The sequence below is a fragment of the Ochotona curzoniae genome, unplaced genomic scaffold (assembly GCF_017591425.1).
Source record: "Ochotona curzoniae isolate NIBS_2020 unplaced genomic scaffold, NIBS_Ocur_1.0 contig_21, whole genome shotgun sequence".
In the NCBI taxonomy this organism is placed as follows: domain Eukaryota; kingdom Metazoa; phylum Chordata; class Mammalia; order Lagomorpha; family Ochotonidae; genus Ochotona; species Ochotona curzoniae.
Genome location: NW_024465322.1, coordinates 1,132,507 through 1,153,099, shown reverse-complemented (window position 1 = coordinate 1,153,099; position 20,593 = coordinate 1,132,507). Strand labels below are relative to the sequence as shown.

The 20,593-nt window shown below is 39.9% G+C and overlaps 1 protein-coding gene across 4 annotated transcripts in view; it reads right to left on the bottom strand.

Annotated features, from left to right (window-relative positions):
- HGF (hepatocyte growth factor) overlaps window positions 1-20,593 on the bottom strand; it is a 63,102-nt gene that overhangs the window by 13,142 nt on the left and 29,367 nt on the right. For all 4 annotated transcript variants that reach the window (XM_040971051.1, XM_040971068.1, XM_040971077.1 and 1 more), the window contains exons 8-11: window positions 13,166-13,340; window positions 10,047-10,174; window positions 5,133-5,235; window positions 2,321-2,454 (exon numbers count right to left, since the gene is read on the bottom strand). In XM_040971051.1, coding sequence (XP_040826985.1) covers window positions 2,321-2,454; window positions 5,133-5,235; window positions 10,047-10,174; window positions 13,166-13,340 — 540 coding nt within the window. The remainder of the gene's footprint in view (window positions 1-2,320; window positions 2,455-5,132; window positions 5,236-10,046; window positions 10,175-13,165; window positions 13,341-20,593) is intronic.

Here is a 20,593-nt window from a genome sequence, read left to right as displayed (position 1 = left end):
GTGTGTTAACAGACAGCTGGAAGTGGAAGCGGAGCTGGAAGTGGAAGCGGAGCTGGAAATGGAAGCAGAGCTGGAAGTCAAACCCTGTCTCTTGTTGTGGAATGTTCTTGGCCCAAGCAGAGTCTTCTCTCTTGGGACAAATGCCTGCCTACCCTCATTGTATATTCGGTGAATGTTTATTACTTGTTGGCTTAAATTCGTTATTAAAGGAGCCCAATATGGTGGCCTAGCGGTTAAAGTACTCTCCTTGAATGTGCCAGAATTCCATATGGGCACCAGTTCTGATCCTGGCAGCCCCGCTTCCCATCCAGCTCCCTGCTTGTGGCCTGGGAAAGCTATCAAGGATGACCCAAAGCCTTCGGATCCTGCACCTACATGGGAGACCAGGAAGAGGCTCCAGGTTCTTGGCTTTGGATCGGCTGAGCTCGTGCCATTGCAGCGGCTTGGGGAATGAATCAACAGACGGAAGATCTTCCTCTCTGTCTCTCCTCCTGTCTGTATATCTGTCTTTCCAATAAAAATAAGTGCATCTTAATAAAATTGTTGTTAAAAATGTTTAGCAGACACATAAAAGTTGCAAGCATCTGTAGGATGTCATATGATGTTTTGATGCATACTGGAATTATGAAGACATTTATAAACCTATCTTTCAAGATCTCACTTTTAAACAGAATAATATTAGCATTATCAATTTCCCCTCTACCATGCAATACAAAGTTTTTTGCATTGCTCTTTCCCTTAGTATCTGCTAACCACCCTTTCCTCATTCTTCACTCCCTTTTTCCTCCCTAGCCTGTGATTGCTGTCTTTATCCTGTTGACTTCTAAAAGATTTGTTTCAAGCTCCTCAGTTATAGAGACCTCACAAAAATATTGCCGCAGCAAAGCTAACATTGAGAAAATGTAAGATTTTAATCCTTAACCTTTGTGGACGACATTCTCTGGGAAGCAAAGCCCGCTTGTTGATTTTATCATCAAACATGGAAGATATTTTCCCGGAGAGCACATTATTAGAATCTACGCAACTTTAATATGGGAAAAGAGACACAATATTAGGGGGAAAAAACATTAATTAAATTGAAAGGATATGATCATACCGTATGATATGAAAATATAATAGGAAATAGCGTTTCTTTGCAACTATGGATGCTGAATTGTATTTTGTTGTAAAGAATTTCTAAGCTTTTAGAAACAGGTTGAGCAGTTCTAAGTCTTAATCAAGGGCATGCTGGGTCAACACCATATGCAACTCTTTTTCCTTTTCATGCTGCAATTGGATGAAACATGACTAGTTAGCATTTTTCTTATTGTGACAGAAACCACCTTGTTCATTTGACCAGAATGATGGAAAATTTGGGCACAGGTTTACATTTTTTTTTTTAATAATGAGCATTTCTGCAGCCGAGTGCTTTTGTCTTATTTAGTTTTAATGGACATATAACAGCTTCTATATAGGAAGTACAGCGTGATAATTCCGTGCGTGGGTATGGCATCCAGGGATTCGATCAGAGGAACTGGCATGTCCATTTCTTTTTTTATGACGATGACTTTGCGGTCATGCTCAAGTGGCTGGCTCCTGGCTTGCCTCACAGGACATAAGAGAGTCTTACCAAATTGAAAGTACGTATATTCATTGAGGGCATACTGCCATGCGCGTCCGTGGTTCTGGAGATATTTTTGATGGTTGTAATTTGGAAAAAGGAATTGTCACTTAGCATACCGTGGCTACGCAAGTGACATTAGCAATGCCCTCCGCTGCGTTAACATAATCTCTCCTGACATATCAAATTAGCCAATCGAATGTCGAGAGAGTGGAGGCTAAAAGTTTGCGCTCCTTACGAATATTTCTGGTATCTTTGATACAATCTCCAATGTGATTTCCAGAGAGAATTTGTAATGTGTTTCTGATCATCTTGGAAGATTCTTAGCAGAGACTGGCTGAGAGTTATGCTATATTCAAAGCTGCACTAGAAGCCCAAGGTCTGATGAGGTCTGATGGGGCTAGACAGTTTTTTCTAGCCTGATGGTGTCAGTAACTCGGGTCAATAATTGCTTCTGGATTGCAAACAGGATTCTTTCTTAGAGGAGAACATTTGCTTTAAATATCAGTAAAATTCTTTCTTTTCTGGAAGGCAGAAGAGGGATACAGACTGTGTGTGGTGTGCGTGCGTGTGTGTGTGTGTGTTATCTGGAGAGCATCCTCGTTTGGGATCAATGCCAAACGTCCTATATTATTTATTTTTCTGATTAAGTTATCGTTCTAAAGGAGACACAGCACCTTTAATATATGCCAAATGACACTCAGCGCGGTGTGTACTTACAGCGGGAAAGAGGGCAATAATCCCAAGGGATCAGAGGGTTCCCTGTGTAGCACCAGGGGCCGTGGGCATCATCGTCGGGATTCCGGCAGTAATTCTTGGTCAGCTTACTGGCATCTGGCTCCCAGAAGATATGGCTGCAGAAAGAACAAGCTCTGAGCATCACAAGCCACTTAGGGCACCCAGGAGACACTGTTGTATAACAAACCATCATGCCAACCCTTTTCTTTCCTGGTGGATACGACACAAAATTCACAATACCATGTAAATTTTCATTACTTGGTTTGCATTTTGTTTGGTTGCTATTTAGAAGCGCTCTCTTGTTTTCTTGCGTTCTTGCTTCCTTTTCTTCAGATGTGTTCATCTCATTATTAATTTCAAAAGGAAAGTGACAGAGAGAGGTGATGACAGAGAGAAAAGAAATCGCATATCCACTGGCTCACTCCTGAAATAGCTACAGCAGTCAAGGCTGGGCCAAGCCAGAATAAGGAGCCAAGAACTCACCTTGGCCTCTGAAGTGCGTGGCTGGCATCCTAACCATTTAACCCATCACCAGTTGCCTTGCCAGCTGATTGTGCAGGAAGTTGGATAAGCCGTGACTCCCGCTGGCACTCCAATATAAAATATAGGGGTCCCAAATAGTCGATTATGGCTCTACACTCAGCAGGTGTTTCATTATGATACGTCTTATCCCTTTATTTCTATTTAATGATAGCATGACAACAATCTCTCTGAACACAGACATAAAGAGTGAACATATGGCAAAGATGAACATGGCAAAAACACATTAGGAGATGCAGAGAACTGTACAAAGCATCTCTTCACGTGTGATTGGCATATTGACTTATCACCAGCAGGATTAGTCCAAAAATGTAGAAGAGATACTGGAAAGGACATGATAATGTAATTAAATTCTGAAATCTCAGCGGCCATATAGTCATATGATTTCCTGAGACAGAAATCAAGTAGCAGTTGGTGTTCAAATTTACAACAAAGGAAAAGCAAGATGCTGTATTTTCAGGCCATGATGCTTCGTGTAGCCTGAGCATTTAGATTATCTTCAATCAGAGAAGGTAGACATCCTACACAGTTTCAAAACTGTATTTCGGAGTTTGTTTCGTGTTCCTATTAACTGACACATTTGAGTTCACTGATGTGTCCTTGTAAATACAATCAGAAAAAAAAATCCTGCACAGGAATGTGCGCTATTTTTCCAGACACAAGTTCTTGTCCCAATAGTACAAGCAAATGGTCCTGAATGTGCGTCAGCATCTTAAGATTTTACCATGCTACCTGTGCACACACTGAAATCTAGAAAGTCGAAAGAATTATTCTGATGCCACATGGTCCCATGGCACTTCCAGAATGAAACATCCCAAACCACCATGCCCTTCATGCTTGCATTGTTTGTTTTCCAACTTAATCACTTATTGTGAATACAAGTTGCTTCCAATGACTTGCACTGATTTCCAAACATCAAAGCTGAACTCAGTGAATTACAAGTTGCTACGCTTGAACAGCCCTTGCATATTTCCCATGGTGTGCTGGTACACCTTGATCTGGTATTCCTAGCAGAGTGCGGGTTAGGAGTGGGGGAGTCAATATCTGTAGCTGTGGCTGATTTATGTGTCATAAATCCTTCCGCCAAGAATATTTCAAGCTTCAGATGTGGGGGGGGGGGAAGGCAGCATGGGGAGTTTTGGGGATAATAGTTACAGAATCCATGAGAGCTAGGACTGCCCCCACTCGCCACTGCGTGTTTCCAAAGGAGGCTTTTGCAACAACAGGGTGAGGAGGGCATTTGGCACGGGGATTAAAATGTGACTGGGACACCTGTATGCCATATGTTGAGCTTGGAGTTGAGTCTCTCCTCCAGCTCCCTGCTAATGCACACTCTGCAAACAGGAGTTGATGGTGCAATCACTTGGATTCTTAGAGTTTGAGTTCTGGGTGTATGATGTTCTGGTTGCTGTGGGTATGCTGGAAAGTAAATCAGTAGTTGGGACATTCTCTCTTTCTCTTTCTCTCTCTCTTTCTTTCTGTCTCTCTCTCTCTCCCCCTCTGCCTTTAAAAGAAATACATGAATAAAATTCTAAATAAATAAAAGAGCAGGTTTAAATTAAATTAAAACATATTTCAATCACATTGTTTCTTTAAATTCATGAGTGAATTCTTTTCATCTGCAAGTTTTTTACACCCCATGTGCCGTGATCATGGAGGTTTCTTTCCCTGAACACACTGGCCAAATTTTAGCCTTAGAAAGTAGAGATTTTTTTTTCCAGCACAAATAGATTCCTCTAATTTTGTGAAATTAAGATCAAACCAACACAAAGCGCTTTGGTAATAAAAAAGCTTGAGTGAATAAACCAAGTATCTACAAATATGCATATATTCACATTGATTTCTCCAAACTACAGCTAATGATGAGACTATAATAATCATAGAATGCACACTATGACATCACATCCATGACTTCAATATGCATTGTCCCTGGAAGGTATGCGGTTGCCTCCTTCAAGTGACTGTATCTTCCTCAAATGTGAAACCAAAGATGTGCCCCTTTTTTCATTGATGTGATACACAGTGCAGACAGAAAATTTATAAAGATACATGATGCATACAATACATGGTGTATATGCTGCATAATTAGACATTTGCTACGAAAAGAGTCAATGTTACGAGCAGTTGTACAGAAAAGTCAATCTAATGTTTTATCAGCTTATGCTGGATATATAAAATAATAGAAAGAGACAGGAATAGGTATGCTTTCTGATTTCACTCCATCCTCTATAGGGAAACAAAAAGATCTACACACCGATGCAAGTCTTCCATATTCTTATCCCACATGGAACATGTCAGTCCAGATCTCGTTTGTGATAAATTGCCCATATAATTCTTTCCATTCCCACGATAACAATCTAATTAAAAGAAAGGGAAAAAAATGTTTTTTAAATTAGGGAGGATAAAACTAAGACTCTTCTTTAAGTGTATGAAGATTGACGTACACTGAAAACAAATACTCCAAAATCTGTAAACATAAAGCAAGTTTAGAGATGGCAGATGAAAACACCTGTATTTCCAGCCCAATTTCTTCATTAAATTGGGTGCTTGTGCAAATGTATTATTATTATTATTTTAGTGTTTATTTACTTGAATGGCAGAGAGAGAGAGAGATTGTCACCTGCTTGTTCACTCTACAAATGACCACAATGGCCAGAGCTCATTTGATACTGATCCTATTCTGTTCTAATCTATTACCAAGCCACAGACTGTTAAAAGGTTTACTTATTCATTTGCTTTTGTTTTAAAATATCTGTAAGATTTATATATCCCCTTCATCGAACTACAAAGTGAGAGTGTAAAAGAGAGAATGACAGAGAAGGAAAAAAAGAAAGATCTTCCATCATCCACTGGTTCACTTTCCTAAGGCCACATGGGCAGAGCCAGGTCAAAGCCATGAGCTCTGAACTCCAGCCCAGTCTCTCAGAGAGGTGGCAGGAGCTCCACAACGTGGGCCATGACCAGCTGAACTCCTAAGCACAATAAGAAGGCACTGGATCAGGAAGCTCAGCAGGTGGCACTTAGGCAGGTACTCAGACATGGGATGCAGGCATTACACAACTCAGGTGGCATCTTCATGTGCTATGCCACAAGGCCAACCCCGGAAGTGTCCATCTGATCAAAAGAAATGTAATTTTAAAAAAATGTGTATTGCACTTCTGTATTTGAAAAGAAATCCTCATACTTTTAAGCAAACTATTTATAAGGCAACTTTACGAAACTATGGCAGGTTTTTAAAACACTGTAGATTTGACTGTAAATGATTATCTGGAAGTATATGTCTGTGCTAGGAGTGGACATTTGAGGCACAGGCTAAGGTGTTGCTTCCAAGGCCGCTCTGCCATCACAGAGTGTCTAGATTCAAATCTAGCTCTACTTTCAGCTTCACTTTCCATTCACCAACAAAGTGCAAGACAGCAGATGAGGCTTCCTGTATCTGGGCTCCTGTTTCCCAAATGACAGGCTCAGATAAAAATCAGGGCTCCTGGTTTGTCATGACCCGGCCCCAGTTACTGCAGGCATTTGTGAAGAACAATATGAGAAAATTTCTCAAAAAAAATACAGAAAACAAAGCAAAACCACTATATGACCTAAAATCACATTACTGGATATATATCCCGTCTACCAAAATGACAGCTATAACCGTACGTCCATTGCAGCGGGATTCACAATAGCTGAAAACATGGAAACTGTGAGTTGCAAAATGATGACGTGATAAAGAAAATTTGGTGTGCATATGCAATAGAATGCTACCCGGCTACTGAAAACAAAATCTCGTCCTGCACAATTCTATAAATGGGACCAGAGATCATTACGCTAAACAGAATAAACGAAGCACAAATGCTACATCATCTACCTTTATATGTGAATTGTTAGAAAGTCTGTCTCAAAGAAGCTGAGAGTAGAACGGTGACTGCCGGAGACTCAGGAGGAAAGAGGGGCTGGGGAAATGGACGGAGGTTAAGCAGCAGGTGTAACACTGCAATCGCTAATGGGAATAGTCCCTGGCGTTCCATTGCATTGCTCCGTGATTACAGGTAAAAATAACACCCTGTGTGTTCTTTTAAAGGTCAGAAGAAAAGAGTTCGGATGTTTCTCTCCTTCAGCAATAATAAATATTTCAGGAGATAGACATGGTCCCCCTGATTTGCACATTGCACAAGGTACACATGGTTTGAAAGTTTACAAGGAACTCGCTACATAGTACTTTTTGTATGTGTCAGTTACAAATAAAACTACTGAAAGATGATAATGATAGAATAGAATTCCTCAGGGAGGTGATTATTTGTAAGAAAGAGTGACCAAAAAAAAAAAAAGGAGAGAGAAGGAAAAACAAAGAGCTAGAGTGAGAAAACGAGAGAATCTTCCATCTGCTAATTCAGTCCTTAAACGCCCCACAACAGCTGAGATAATCCCGGACTGGAACGAGGAACTCAGTCCAGGTGTTGCACATGGGCGATAATGGCCTTGGCCATCAAGTACGAAGCTCTCAGGTGCATCAACAGCGAGCTGTACCACAGTAGAGGAACAGAACCAGAGAAAAGAACTCAGATACAGAAAGTGGCGTTCAACGTGACAGCTTTACCTGCTGCACAAGAAAACCCGCTTCTAAATGAGTGATGTCATGATTTGCTAAGCAAATACATCGCGGAAGAAATACAATCAGATTACTTGAGTCTTACATGCTCATATCCCTAGATGACATTTAAGGGCTCGCTAAGGCACGTGGACTGAAAGAACAGATAGGATAGGATGCGACATGGACAAAATAACTTAGTCATTGCAGTTCCTGATTAAATTGCTTTCAAAAGCATGAAGTTGCAAAATCCACTGCTTCCATACACAAGGAGTCTAATGGTTCAAATCTTTCCCCTTGAGGGAAGCACTCTGGATTGGTGAATTAAAGTCACTGCTTCCGACTCTGCCATCTCAAATCACAATGTCAGCTTAAAGCCTGTCTCCTCTGCTTCTGATCCAAATTCCTTGCAATGCATCCTTGGAGGCAGCAAGCAATTTGTCCAAATACTTGTATCCCCACCAGCCACACCGAACATACAGAAGGAGCTCTGCTCCAAGCAATGGCCTTGCACAGAACTGGCTTTTGCAGCCATTTAGAGAGTGAACCAGCAGATGGAACTGCTTAATGTACTATTTTTCATTTGATTCTGCTAGCATGCAAGTGTGCATATGTGTGGTTTGCTGGGAGGTATTTATCATGAGCAACAATCGCAACTCCAATAGAATGCACTGAGTTCTCCCTCTCCATTTCACTGAAGAATTGCACGTATCGCTTTTTATTTGAAAGACAGACACAGAGAGTTCTCTTGTTTGCTAATTTACTTTGTGAATGCACTCAAATGGGCCAGGCTGGAGCCAGAAGCTTAGCTTGGGTTTCGGAGATGTACGGCAGGGATCCAAATTCTTGCACCATCTGCTTTTGCAGAGTGCACATTGGCAGGAAGCTGGAAAGGACAACACAGCTAGGAATTGAATTTAGGCACTTGACTATGGAATGGGAGTCCCCCTGCAACACCCTCATCTCACTTTCGGATTTCCTTTCGCCCGTAGCGAGCACTCTGACCATGGAACATGAGTGTTTTCTCCTTTCATCATTTCTAAAACACATAAAACAATGTCAAAGCTGCAAATCGTACTACTACCAAACCTAGTATTTAAAATTCAAAAGTGTACTGGTAGTTATTTGAATGCTACAATGTACTTCAATGAAGCTGTTGTAACAAGAAATTATCTGAATATTTTTGCCTTCTCTGTGACAGATGAGACAGGTGTACTATCATATTATTTGGTTTAAAATGTCTAGGTATGAATTGTGCAACAAGATGCTTTGGAGCTTTAACTCTATCTGGAAAATTTGGAGCTATATTAGCATCGAGATGATAACAAATTCCTGGCTTTCTTGTGTTTTTGATGGAATAGATTTTTTTTAGTAAATCATGTACAATTTCAATAAAATTGTTCTATTGACGTTTTTCTATCTATTCTAATCAATTTAACTGGACTGAATGTTTCTAGCATATTAACCATTTTCATCTGTATTTTTACCTGGTGCAGAATAATCCCATGCCTTCTTACTCTCTTGCTTTGTCATTTTTCTTTGGATAATTACCATTTGTGTGTTTTTGTATTCTCTTTTTCTTGAGTCAATTAATTGGTTACTATCAATATACTTTTTTTTTTTTAATCCTTGACTCAATAATTTGCTCATTCATTGCATTTTCTCTACTTCCGTAGGGCTTTACATTTGCCTTTTGTGAATAATTTAGGACTGAAATTAACCATCATAGTTGAGATTATGTAAAGTAATCTTGGTTAAAGAGTCAGAATTTTCAGAATGGCATTGTGGTGTAGCAGGTTCAAGTGCCACTTAGGGTAGCCGCACCCTAAATCGGAGTGCCAATGAGAGTCTTGGCATTTTACTTCAGATCCAGCTTCCTGTTAATGAACCTGGAAGGCAGCAGTTAATGATTCAATCGCTTGGGTCCCTGCCAGCCACATAGGAGACCCAGATGAAATTCTTGGCTTTTAGCTAATGGCTTTGCCCATCCCTGGCTATTGCGAACATTTGAGAAATAAATCGGTGAGTGGAGCTCTCTCTGACTCTGCATCTATGTGTGTGTGTGTCTGTGTGTGTGTGTGTGTGCGCGGATATGTTTGTCTTTGCCTTTCTTACTCTTTCCACTTTCAAATACATAAAATAAATAACCATTAAAAAATCTTAACTTTCCATTCATCGGACACCAACAAGCATTTAGACATCATTATAATCTGCAGCAAATCATTTGCCTTGTAAACCTGTTTCAATATGGCTTCCTAAAACAGTTGTCTTCAACAGAAATTATATTTCCAAGTACACTAAGGATTTATAGCCATTTTGATTTTCCTTATTTTTAGGGTGCAAGAATTGAGTTTTGTTTGCTGTATAATCTGCAATGTCTAGAAATAATCCTACCGTTAATAGACACTGAAATAAACAGGTGCTAAGCAACTGAACATACCAAGGAAATCCAAGTACACACTTGTTTTTCTCTGCTAACCAGAAAAATTTGTGACTCAAGAAGCCAATCCCTCAGCAGTTAAAATGTACCCTGATTTGTACTTGTTCCTCTAGAATTGTGTCATGCCCACGCTACAAAAGATCAACCATTACCTTGTCCACTTGACACGTCACATTTTGGAATCTGGGAGCAGTAGCCAACTCGGATGTTTGGGTCAGTGGTGAAGCACCAGGGTGACTCAGCCCCATCTGGATTGCGGCAATAATTTTCTCGCAGGTCCCTAAGGAGAAGCACATCCATGTAAATTGAGTTCTTACATGGGTAAAGTCAACAGTACCACATTTTGAGAATCCCAGGTTAAATGCTGTTTATAAATACAGCTGCAAGTTCTTGCCCTGAGGAAAGCGAAGACTTATTTTAAGGCAGTATACACAATGGATATTTCCTTAATTCTCAAAATAAATGCTGTCACATGTTAAGGATCTACCATAGGCAGAAAGTTCCACACAAACTTTACGACTCCATAAAAAACTAATAAGCGATCATGACATTATTCTACGTGGGTGCAGGGTCCAAGAACCTGAGCCATCTGCTAGTGTTTATCACGGCATATTACCAGATAGATGCGTAGAGCGAGGAGCAGCTGGGACACAAACCAGTGCCCATGAGCGGGAAAGCCGGCATCACAGGGGATGGTCCTGCTTAGGCTTTTGTTTTGTTTTTTAATTACAAAATAATTCTTGACATCATTGAATCCTTTGCAAACATTCCTGCAAAACTGAAGCCTAAGGAAGTTACAGAAAAATCTAACCACAAACTTATCGTGGTAGTCCATTGGCATCTCTATGTTAGTGATGTTTTCATTGCAAATGTATACTTCCCAGTTGAAAGACTGGCTATGCTCGTGCCCTCTCTATTTAGAAGGATTTAGGTGGTTGACTAACAAAACTAAAGGGCACATAAAATAAAATTTGGGATTAATTATTCAGGCTCCTAAAACACACTCTCTAATAGTAAGCATGCCCATAGGTTATTTCTTAGATAGTTGATTAGTAATTTAACACGGTTAATAATCATCATATTGGGCATCATAGTACTTGCATCACTTAGCTTTGATCTAAAGTACTGCAAAACCCGAATGGACCATGTAAAACTGAAATATTGAGGAAGAAGCTTGCTTTTGGTTAAAAAGAGAATAAATAATGTCAACCAAGTCCCTATGGATCCTGTCACTGCGTTATTCAAGGGTGTGAGAACAACGGGTTTTCAATAACGAGGGCCATTGTAGGGTAAGAGTTCATGGTTATGACTCATGGTCAAATTTTAGCATTCTTATAAAGATATTAACTAGCATAGATGAACAATCTCTACTATTCTTGGACACATCTAATATTAATGCTTGAAAAATCCATGTCAATATAAAAGGCATTAAGTTTTATATACACTTCACATATTTACAATTGCATACATATTTATGGATTTACGTACATTTTTATGTACTCCTGCTCAATTGAGTGTTTTAAACTGTTTCATTTAAAGTCAAGTAATTCATTCATTAAAGATGCTTTATTACAATTCTTAGGCCTGCTCTTTAAGAGCAGAAGAAACTCGTTAAGCTGTATTACATTAAAGAGGAGTCAAGGTTTGCCCAAAATTTTGCTTCCTATTTTATTTCCCTTCACTTAAAGAAATAATTATTTGCAGCTACTCAAATGAGTTGATGATTCTATGATTCACTCAGATTTCTGACAGACTTGCTCATTAGAGTACTACAGAAACTCTATTTGTAAGTGGACTAAATGTTGTAGCAAATCCAGTTTAAGTGGATCCAAGACACCTGATCATTTGAACTCAGTGTAGCAGATCATAAACATGAGAGTGACCCCAGCACTTGAACAAAAATGGCAATCAAGGGTAAGCTTATTTCGCTTTGAAAATTTCAAAACCCATGTTTAAGAAGAATATTCCATTCAGTGAAAATGCCTGTTATGAAAAAAAAAATGTGTGGATTTCATGCACTTCTTTGTTCTAAAATAAACTTTCTAAATTCCATCTTTTCTACGAATTTTCAAACAAAAAAAAAACCTCTCCTAGGAAAGAGAAAATCAATATTCAGAACACGGAGTCAAATCTTGTCAGTTTAATAAGAGCAAAATTCACTATTGCTGACATTGTCTTTGCCTATTCTGGTCCAAGAACCAATCTAAGACAGGAGAGCTAAAATTCAGTAAAATTTGACAGTAAGACATTTGATCAATACGTTACAATGGTAAGGCTTATGCATTAAACTCCTGCAAAAAAATATTTTTCTGAGGAAGTTCGTCGTGTATCATCACATACGCCGTTGAGTATTAGTCGCTGTCAAAAGTTAACAAAACGTGTGAATGGCATTTGCAGCTGTCTCTTTCGTCTCTTTCAATTACTCTTCTCTGATTTTCTTTCCTTTCTCTCTTTTGGTGTATTTCTTGAGGTGCGAGTGGGTCAGGAATGGAGAGTGAATGGTTAGTAAGGAAATGAGAGAAATAAACCTAGAAGGACAACCATAAATTTTGTTATTCTAAAATAATGAAAAACAATCTTAACAGATGGCCACTTAGTGTCTTAACGAATAAATAACCGAATTAGCTAAAGCACACACAAAGTCCACAAAACATCACCCTTCTCCAGTGGATGGACCAACCTGTATTTATGTGCTCTGCCCTAAAACGTTAGAGTGTCTTATTAAAAGCCAATTACATAAAGCCAATAAATATTATTTATAGGTGCTAGTTCAGGAAACATCGTGACTGACATGGGTGTCATAAATTTGAAAAGCAATCATTTGATTTTCTTCATAACAAGGTGGACAATTTAAAAACACATGGCACGGTGGCTGTGTCTGTCCAGCAAAAATCACATGGTCGAAAAAACAATCTAGCCAGCAAGAAGAACACAGCCAAGGAATGACCAACACTCAAGGCCTGGGACTGATTCATTTTTACTTCCCCAATGAAACTCCCAAAGCAGCAGAAAATGTTCATATGAGCTTTGGAAAATCATTCTGTTCTTGCATACTTCTAAGGTCCCCAACTCATGAATCCCAAATGCTCTTGAAAGTTTAGAATATTTACATAGTAGGAAAAAATATATATATATATGTGTCATCATCCCCTCCTCAAAGATAACCTGCCAATTGGAGAAGGAATAGTTTGACCAGCGAGATATCTTCACCGTTCTATCTCATTGCGCCCGGAGCTTGCTGAAATGGGTGGCAGTTGTTTCCTTTACTCACTTGCACTTGAAGTTTTCAGGTGTTACGTCGTGCTGGTGCGGGTACTGGGAATCCCAACGCTGACAAGGAATTCCATTCCAGATGGTATTGGCGGTTCCTCTGTAACCTTCCCCTTGACCTTGAACGCATTCAGTTGTTTCCATAGGGACGTCGGTCTCATTCGTGACACTGTGAGCTATTGGTAAAAAGAAGTGGAACTTAAAATGACATCTTTCCACATGTCGTCTACCTGCTTCGGTTCATTTGTATCTGTGCCACCAGGATTTTTCTGTCCTTTAATAATTTTTAATGATTAAGTGGAATAAGAATACCTCTTTCATTATCACACCGAATTAGTTTATACTTGAAGAGTTCCTTTAAGACCTGGAACTTACATACATGGAACAAGCAGTATTTTTTAAATGATGATGTGATTATTTCTAAAAATCAGATGGCTCAGTTTTACAAACAGTAATGCAAGTATAAATTTCTCCTAACATGCAGAATACATTCCACATTGATTGCTAACTTGGTAGCATAAAAAAAATTAGTTTTGTTACAAGGTTCCATATCCTATTTTTTTTGCCATCTCCAATTGTAACATGCCCCACACCCCACAAAAATAATAAAACCTTCAGACTAATTGTAAAAATAAATTTTCACCAAAACATGGACACTCCAATTTTTGTTATTTTTAATTTCTTAAAATATAAATAGTACTTCTTTTTTAAGAAGATTCTTTTATTGCAAAGTCATATATACGGAGAGAAAGAGACAGAGGGGAAGATCTTCCATTCATTGATTCACTTCCCAAGTGTCCACAACGGCTGGAGCTGCGCTGATCTGAAGTGAGTAGCCCGTAGCCTCTTCTGGGTCTCCCTCACAAGTGCAGGGACCCAAGACCTTGGCCCACCCTCGACTGGTTTCCCAGGCCACTAGCAGGGAGCTGGATAGGAAGCAGGGCCACTGAGATTAGAACCAGCACCCATATGGAATCCTGACACATGCAAGGCAAGGACTTTTAGGCAATGAGTTATCATGCCATGCCCAGTAATACTTCTTTGTAAAGATTTATCTCAGGTTTGTTTGAAGATGACAGGAGAGAAAGAACAGATCTTTCATCAGTTGATTTACTTGCAAAATAACTACAAAAGCCAGGGCTGGGCCAAGTTAAAGCCAAGAGCCAGGAATCCCAATCAGCTTTCCAATACTGGAGCCTGGCTCTAAGCACTTCTGCCATCTCCCTCTGCTTGCCCAGGCACATTACCAGGCGGCTGGATTGGAAGCAGAGGAGCCAGGACTCATGCTGGAACTACAATATAGGATGGCGGCATTGTAATTGGCAGCCCAGAAATCTGTTAATGGTCTGATAAAATCAGTTCACATCTCCAATTATCTTTGCAATCCAAATGGTCATTCAAGATACCTTTGATTAAAGCTCATGATTTAAACTAGTAAATTTCTTTGATTCACCCAGTTCTCTATTTGAAATCCCTACAACCCTTACAAACCAGAATTTAGAATTCAGTGTACCTTCAGAGATGTGTGCCACTCATGAAAGTTTTGACAATTGATAAAAACTTTACATTTCACTAAAAAAGTATTTATCTCAAACAGTTATGAGACGGAGTGTTTCATAGCATTAAGTTCCATAAACTAAACTGAGGCAAATTAAGAACATCCTGGGCCCAGTGTGGTAGCCTTGTGGCTAAATCCTAACCTTGCATGCCCAGGATCCCATATGCATGCCAGTTTGTGTCACAGCTGCTCCACTTTCTATCCAGCTCCCTGCTTGTGACCTGGGAAAACAGTCGAGGACAGCCCAAATCCTAGGAACCCTGCACCTGTATGGGAGACCTGGAAGAAGCTCCTGGCTCCTGGCTCCTGGCTCCTGGCTCCTGGCTCCTGGCTCCTGGCTCCTGGCTCCTGGCTTTGGATCAGCTCAGCTCCAGCCATTGTGGCTATTTGGGGAGTGAACCAACAGATAGAAGTTCTTCCTCTGCTCTTTCTTCTCTTTGTGTATCTCCTTTCCTTATAAAAATAAATACATCTTAAAAAAATAAGCATAACCGTATTTGTAAGTTATTCTGTGAGGATTTTTGAAAAAGTGGGAGATTATTTTAATCACCACCTCAGCCACTAGGATATTTTATATGCTCAGATTTCCAGTAACTCTCTGTCGGAAAACCTTTCTACAAATCATTTTTAAAAATGTCTCAATTCCTATATATTTGCTTTAGGGAATGAAAAACGTAACACAAATAGATTGTTAAAAAGAAGTTCAGATGGAGTCAGGATATACCCTGGCTTGGATTTTGTGATTGAGACCCAATTGCATAGAACATTTAGTAAAGGGTGATATATACTATGTTAGTATAGTGTATATTATATTAGTATTATATTAGTATAGAGTGATAGACTAGAGCGATATAGAGAGAGTATAGGTGTCTCAAGATACTTTTACCTGATGCTGGCAGCTCATCCTGACTCCCAGCCTCTAAGACAGTTAGGTAACATCAAGCACTTTGACTCAATCTACAGAATCCTCTTGTAATAGACAAGGGACCAAGGCACTCACCTTTCGGGCACACACCTAGCACTTCTGTCAAGACTCAAGAGTCCTTACATTGGATAGGGGCAGCCATGGCAAACACACACTGGACTTCCTTGCCTGAACCTCTCAGCTGCTTTCCTTTACCACTTGCTTATGTGTGTTTTTGTGGGGCTTGTCTACTCGTGCGCTCCTCAACCACTGTGTACCGTGCACTTGCAATTCACAGACCAGGTCTCATGAAGCCAGGTGTCCCCTAGGGCTACTGGGGCCAGATGAGGGCCTACCACATATTGGAGAAGCTAACTCGAAAGTTGAACCCATCAGCAATGAACATATTCTAGTCCCTGGACACACGCATGATTTTCAAGACACCAGCCAAAACAGCAGAAGGAAAAGGAATACGGTCCTTAGAGTACTTAGTTCAGACTTTAGAAACAGGTCCATGTGAAGACAACTCCACATTGTTAGCACAAGCTGAGGAGGTGGGGAGGGAGGAAGACACCTGCCTGCAATAGCAAAGGAGAATTAAACATGGGCAACCATTTCTAGAATGCGTTGGGAGATAGATGCATTCTAACAGCTTATGTTACAATTTCAAGGCAAGCATCCGAAAGTTGTAATCTGTTAGAAATGATCCATGATAGTGAATCTTTGAAGCAACACATAGATACTTCGATTGAAAACTGAATATCCTGTATGAAAAGGGAGAGAGGTGGGCAGTTAGGTTAGCAGGTAACATACCCGCACCAAAGTAGCTGAGTTCAACACCCAACTCTAGTTCCTGACTCTAACTTCCTGCCAGAACAGACCGTGGGAGACATTTATGAGTTTCTGTTGAAAGGCAAATCCAAATGACAAAAAAAAAAAAAAACCCATATAAAAAACACTGAGCAAAATATTTCACAACGGCCTAGACTTCCAACTGGAATGGATTAGTGAATCACCATTAAGACAAAAGCAATTATAAAACCCTGTGACAAACAGCCTTTTCTGAACTTTTATTACTATGTTTTAAAGCCTTCTAAAAGTATACATTTGTCTTAAAAGTCACTAACTATTCACAAAACAGCAAAATGATGAGATTAAAGCTCAAAGTCCGCATTTGATTGAAGTAACGTGGATTGTTTGGATTTTAATCTGGAGTAGTAAACAAAATCTTTTGGAATTTTGAAAATCACAGAAGGCAAAAAAAAAAAAATGACATCACATTAATGAAACCACAATATTCCCGTAGACAAACAAAACTTTCTATTAGTAGTCTCTCATCAAGATGTCAGGAATTTAAATAGTAGTACCTTTATTTTTGTACTTTATTTTAATAAGCATTTAGGGCTTTAACATAGCCAGCCGTAAGAAGCTGGTGCAGTGACAGTATAGTGAGTTAAGCTGCAGCTTGCAATGCCAACTTCCTTTATGGGAGTATTAGTTTGAGTTCCAACTGCTCTGTTTCCAATCCAGTCTCCCTGGTACTCTGCAAAAGCAGCAGTTTAGGTCCCAACAGTTTAGGTCCCTGCAGTTTAGGTCCCTGCCAACCATCTGGAAAGACTCAGATGATGGTCCAGGCTGAAAAGTTTAGCTTAGCCCAAATCTGGGTGGTAGAAACATTTAGAGAGCGAGTAATTCCAAGAATGGAATCTCTCTCTCTCTCTCTTTCACCCTCTCTCGCCTCCTCTTTCTCTCTCCCTCTCTCTCTCTCACCCCCTCTCTCTGTCTCTTTCTTTTTCTCTCTTTTTCTCTTTCTCTCTCTCTCCCCGTGTGTGTGTGTAACTCTGCCTTTCAAATAAATAAATCAGCAGTTCACCTTAATAGATTTTGACAGTTTCTCTTTTCCCTTTGTTTTGATTCACTGAAAATGTTTCTCAGGATTTTCAGCCCCAAGAAGTCTTGTTTTTATTGAACCGCAAAATTCTTTCTAAAGTTGGTCCATCGGTATTAGTCTCATTTGACATTCAGCTGCTAGAGGTGACCCCATAAACATAAGTGACATAATTCCAAAGCAACAATGGATGAGCCACTCACCCTGGGGATAAAGATATATTGGTACTGCAGGGTCACTGAGTGGCTTTCATTAATAAATATGAATTCTCATGAAGACCTCATGAAACATTTTAACAGATATTAACTGATGAGGACCCCGACGAATGCCCATAGGTCCTTTCGTTGCGCTCTCCAAACATTCTAGCTTTGCTACTCACATACTTCCTATCCAAACAACATGAATTATTCTTAAATTGCAGTAAAACAGATCCCTGTTCCTGCCCTACAATATAAATATCTAAACGTGTTGCAAAGCCAAAACAAGATATTTTGGGATAACTAATTGGGTAAAGCTCATGAAATGCCGGGGAAGCATTCCTCCGCACTCATGAACCAAACGAAAGAGGTTTTGCAGCGTCTCCTTTGGCCAAACCCAGTGTGGAAAAAAACAAAAAAATCAAAGAAGCATCTTCAAGTGTCAGCTGAAGCTGATCAAGTTTAGACAAAGCAAACACCAATTTTTAATACAGCATCCCACAAACACAAATAGTTTTGCAAGTATGTCTAGCAAGTTCGCTCAGAAAACAGCAAAAACTTTTCCGAGAATTCCTCACGTATCGAACACTTTGCCAGGGGTGTTAGTGGCAACCACACTTTGCATTCAAATGCCAACATATTGATCTGATCCTCAGTGGCCCAGGAATGAAAACTATGTTTTGCTTTGATGATTGGCACAAAGTTTTCTCCTTGGAAATGCTTTCAGGGACAACACCACTTGCTGCTAAAATGTTTCCTGTCCTGTGCGGCCATGATCAAATGCAGGGGTATCTCGTGGAATGTGAATTTCATTTTGCTCTTACGGCTCTGCTGGAATCTGATGGCTGTCGTGAGTGGAATGGAGCCTCAAGTTCTAGAGAGACTGTTAACTACATTTTAGTATAAACACCGTGCTCCCTTCCTCCAACAGGTGTAAGTCAGTAGAATAAGATCAGGGATGCAGGTGACCACTTTTTTGCTGTGAAGTGCTGACCAGAGCTTTCAGGGAAGCCACAGGGCTCTGATGAGGGTTGGGACCTGCCACTGGAAGGCCCCAGGGTGCAGATGGATTGTAAAGTCACACCCGCACTGCTTAACCTTCCCCATCCTCCATCTCACCCCTACTAAAAGAAAACCTGGATTTCCATGTGAAGACAAGATCTAACTCTTCCTTTTCTTATGTTATGAGTGAGTTGTTTCCCAAGCCAGTGGACAAATAGTTGATTACTCACTGCTTTTTACGCTCAACTACTGAAGCGCAAGTGAAATGGGATTTTCTTTTTTCTTTTCTTTTTTTATTTATTTATTTTTTAAGATAGTCCCTGGAGATTGAGAACAGTGCACAAAGCTACTCTCTCATCAACAATTCCTGTGCTCTCAGGCCGTGAAGGGCAGGACCAGGCTCGTTGTAAAGAGCTTCTTGTTTTAAAATTGACATGGGAAAATAGTAAAGACCTCCAAAGTACAAGCTTCAAATTGCTTACACGTTTGTTTTCCATGTGCAGCCAGGATTTGTATCTGAAACGTTTCTCTGGACTTTATCCAAGCCTCTTCTAATACAAAATGCTCTGGAGACATGACTTTCATGAAAACTCTTCAATTCTATAGCGCTATTCCTTAGAAGATGACTTGGTAGGGACCTCCAAGCACCAAATTTTTCCCCTAAGGAAGGAGATCAATAGCATTGCTTTTGCATGACTCAGAATACCATAAGATTTAATTTCTATGGATCTGCTGGCCTTGGATGGATTCACAAAATCCAATGAGACCATCAACTCTCTTTGAGACAGAAAGTGATTTGTGAAAATTATTTTCCAATGTACACAGTAAATTTTGAAAGAAAACAGTCTCTTAAGACACTGTCAGTGTCCATTGGTTACTAAGAAGCCGCATATTCTGCAACTGTTACCAAAGGCAGCATACAAGTCTGCTGATTCTGCCACAACAAAACCTCATAGACTTGATGAATCAAGCAATAGTAATTGATTTCTCATGGTTCTTGAAGCTGAGAAGCCCAAGACCACGGGGCTCAAGCCAACAAGCTTCCCAGTGGGAATGCTCTTCCAGGCTTGCATATGGCTGCCTCCTTGCTATGCTGAAAGACAGAGATTCCATATTCTTTTGAGGCTACCAATCCCATAAGATTAGTCCCAATCCTTTTGATCTCACTTACCATTAATTGCATCTTAAAACCCCTGAGTCAACAGATAATCACATTTGGGTTAGGACGTCAGCATAAGAACTGGATCAAGATAAGGCTCAGTCCATAGGAGTACATTGAAAAAGAAATCTTACCTACTAAAGATCTTTCTAGGTCACACTTCAAAAATAGCTGTGGAATAAGAAAGAAGGAAAAAAAAAAAAAAGAAGACAAGGCAAGACTGACTTAGATTGGTGGTAAAAGAAAACTCATCACACCAAGAAACAATAAAGGATCGCACCAAACTCAGGAGAGAATGAAACCTGAGGATGACCAGGGGAAGAGGCGTGGAGTAAAATCAAGAATACTCCAAGGAGGCTGGTGTCTTACAAGAAAACGAAATCTGTATGTGCAAATCAAGAAGCACATCCAATTGAAATACCTTTAGTTTCTAGGAAGGTGGCATACATATTCAATGTTTCAGCAAATGTTTCTTGATATCTGTTTATGGAAAAAGAGGGAGGAAGAGGAGGAGGAGAAAAAAACAAACATGGGCCTTGCTTTGCTGGAGTTCCCACATTTGCATAAATGCACACCCAAGACATTGAGAAGTACCTGCAGAAGAGGGAGATATAATGAAATGTCATGAGAAAGAGAAGAAGGCATTTAACCAAGTAAAAAGCTTAATAAAGAATTGATAATGGATGGAATGACAACTTAATTGGAATCTGAAGAAGTGCCA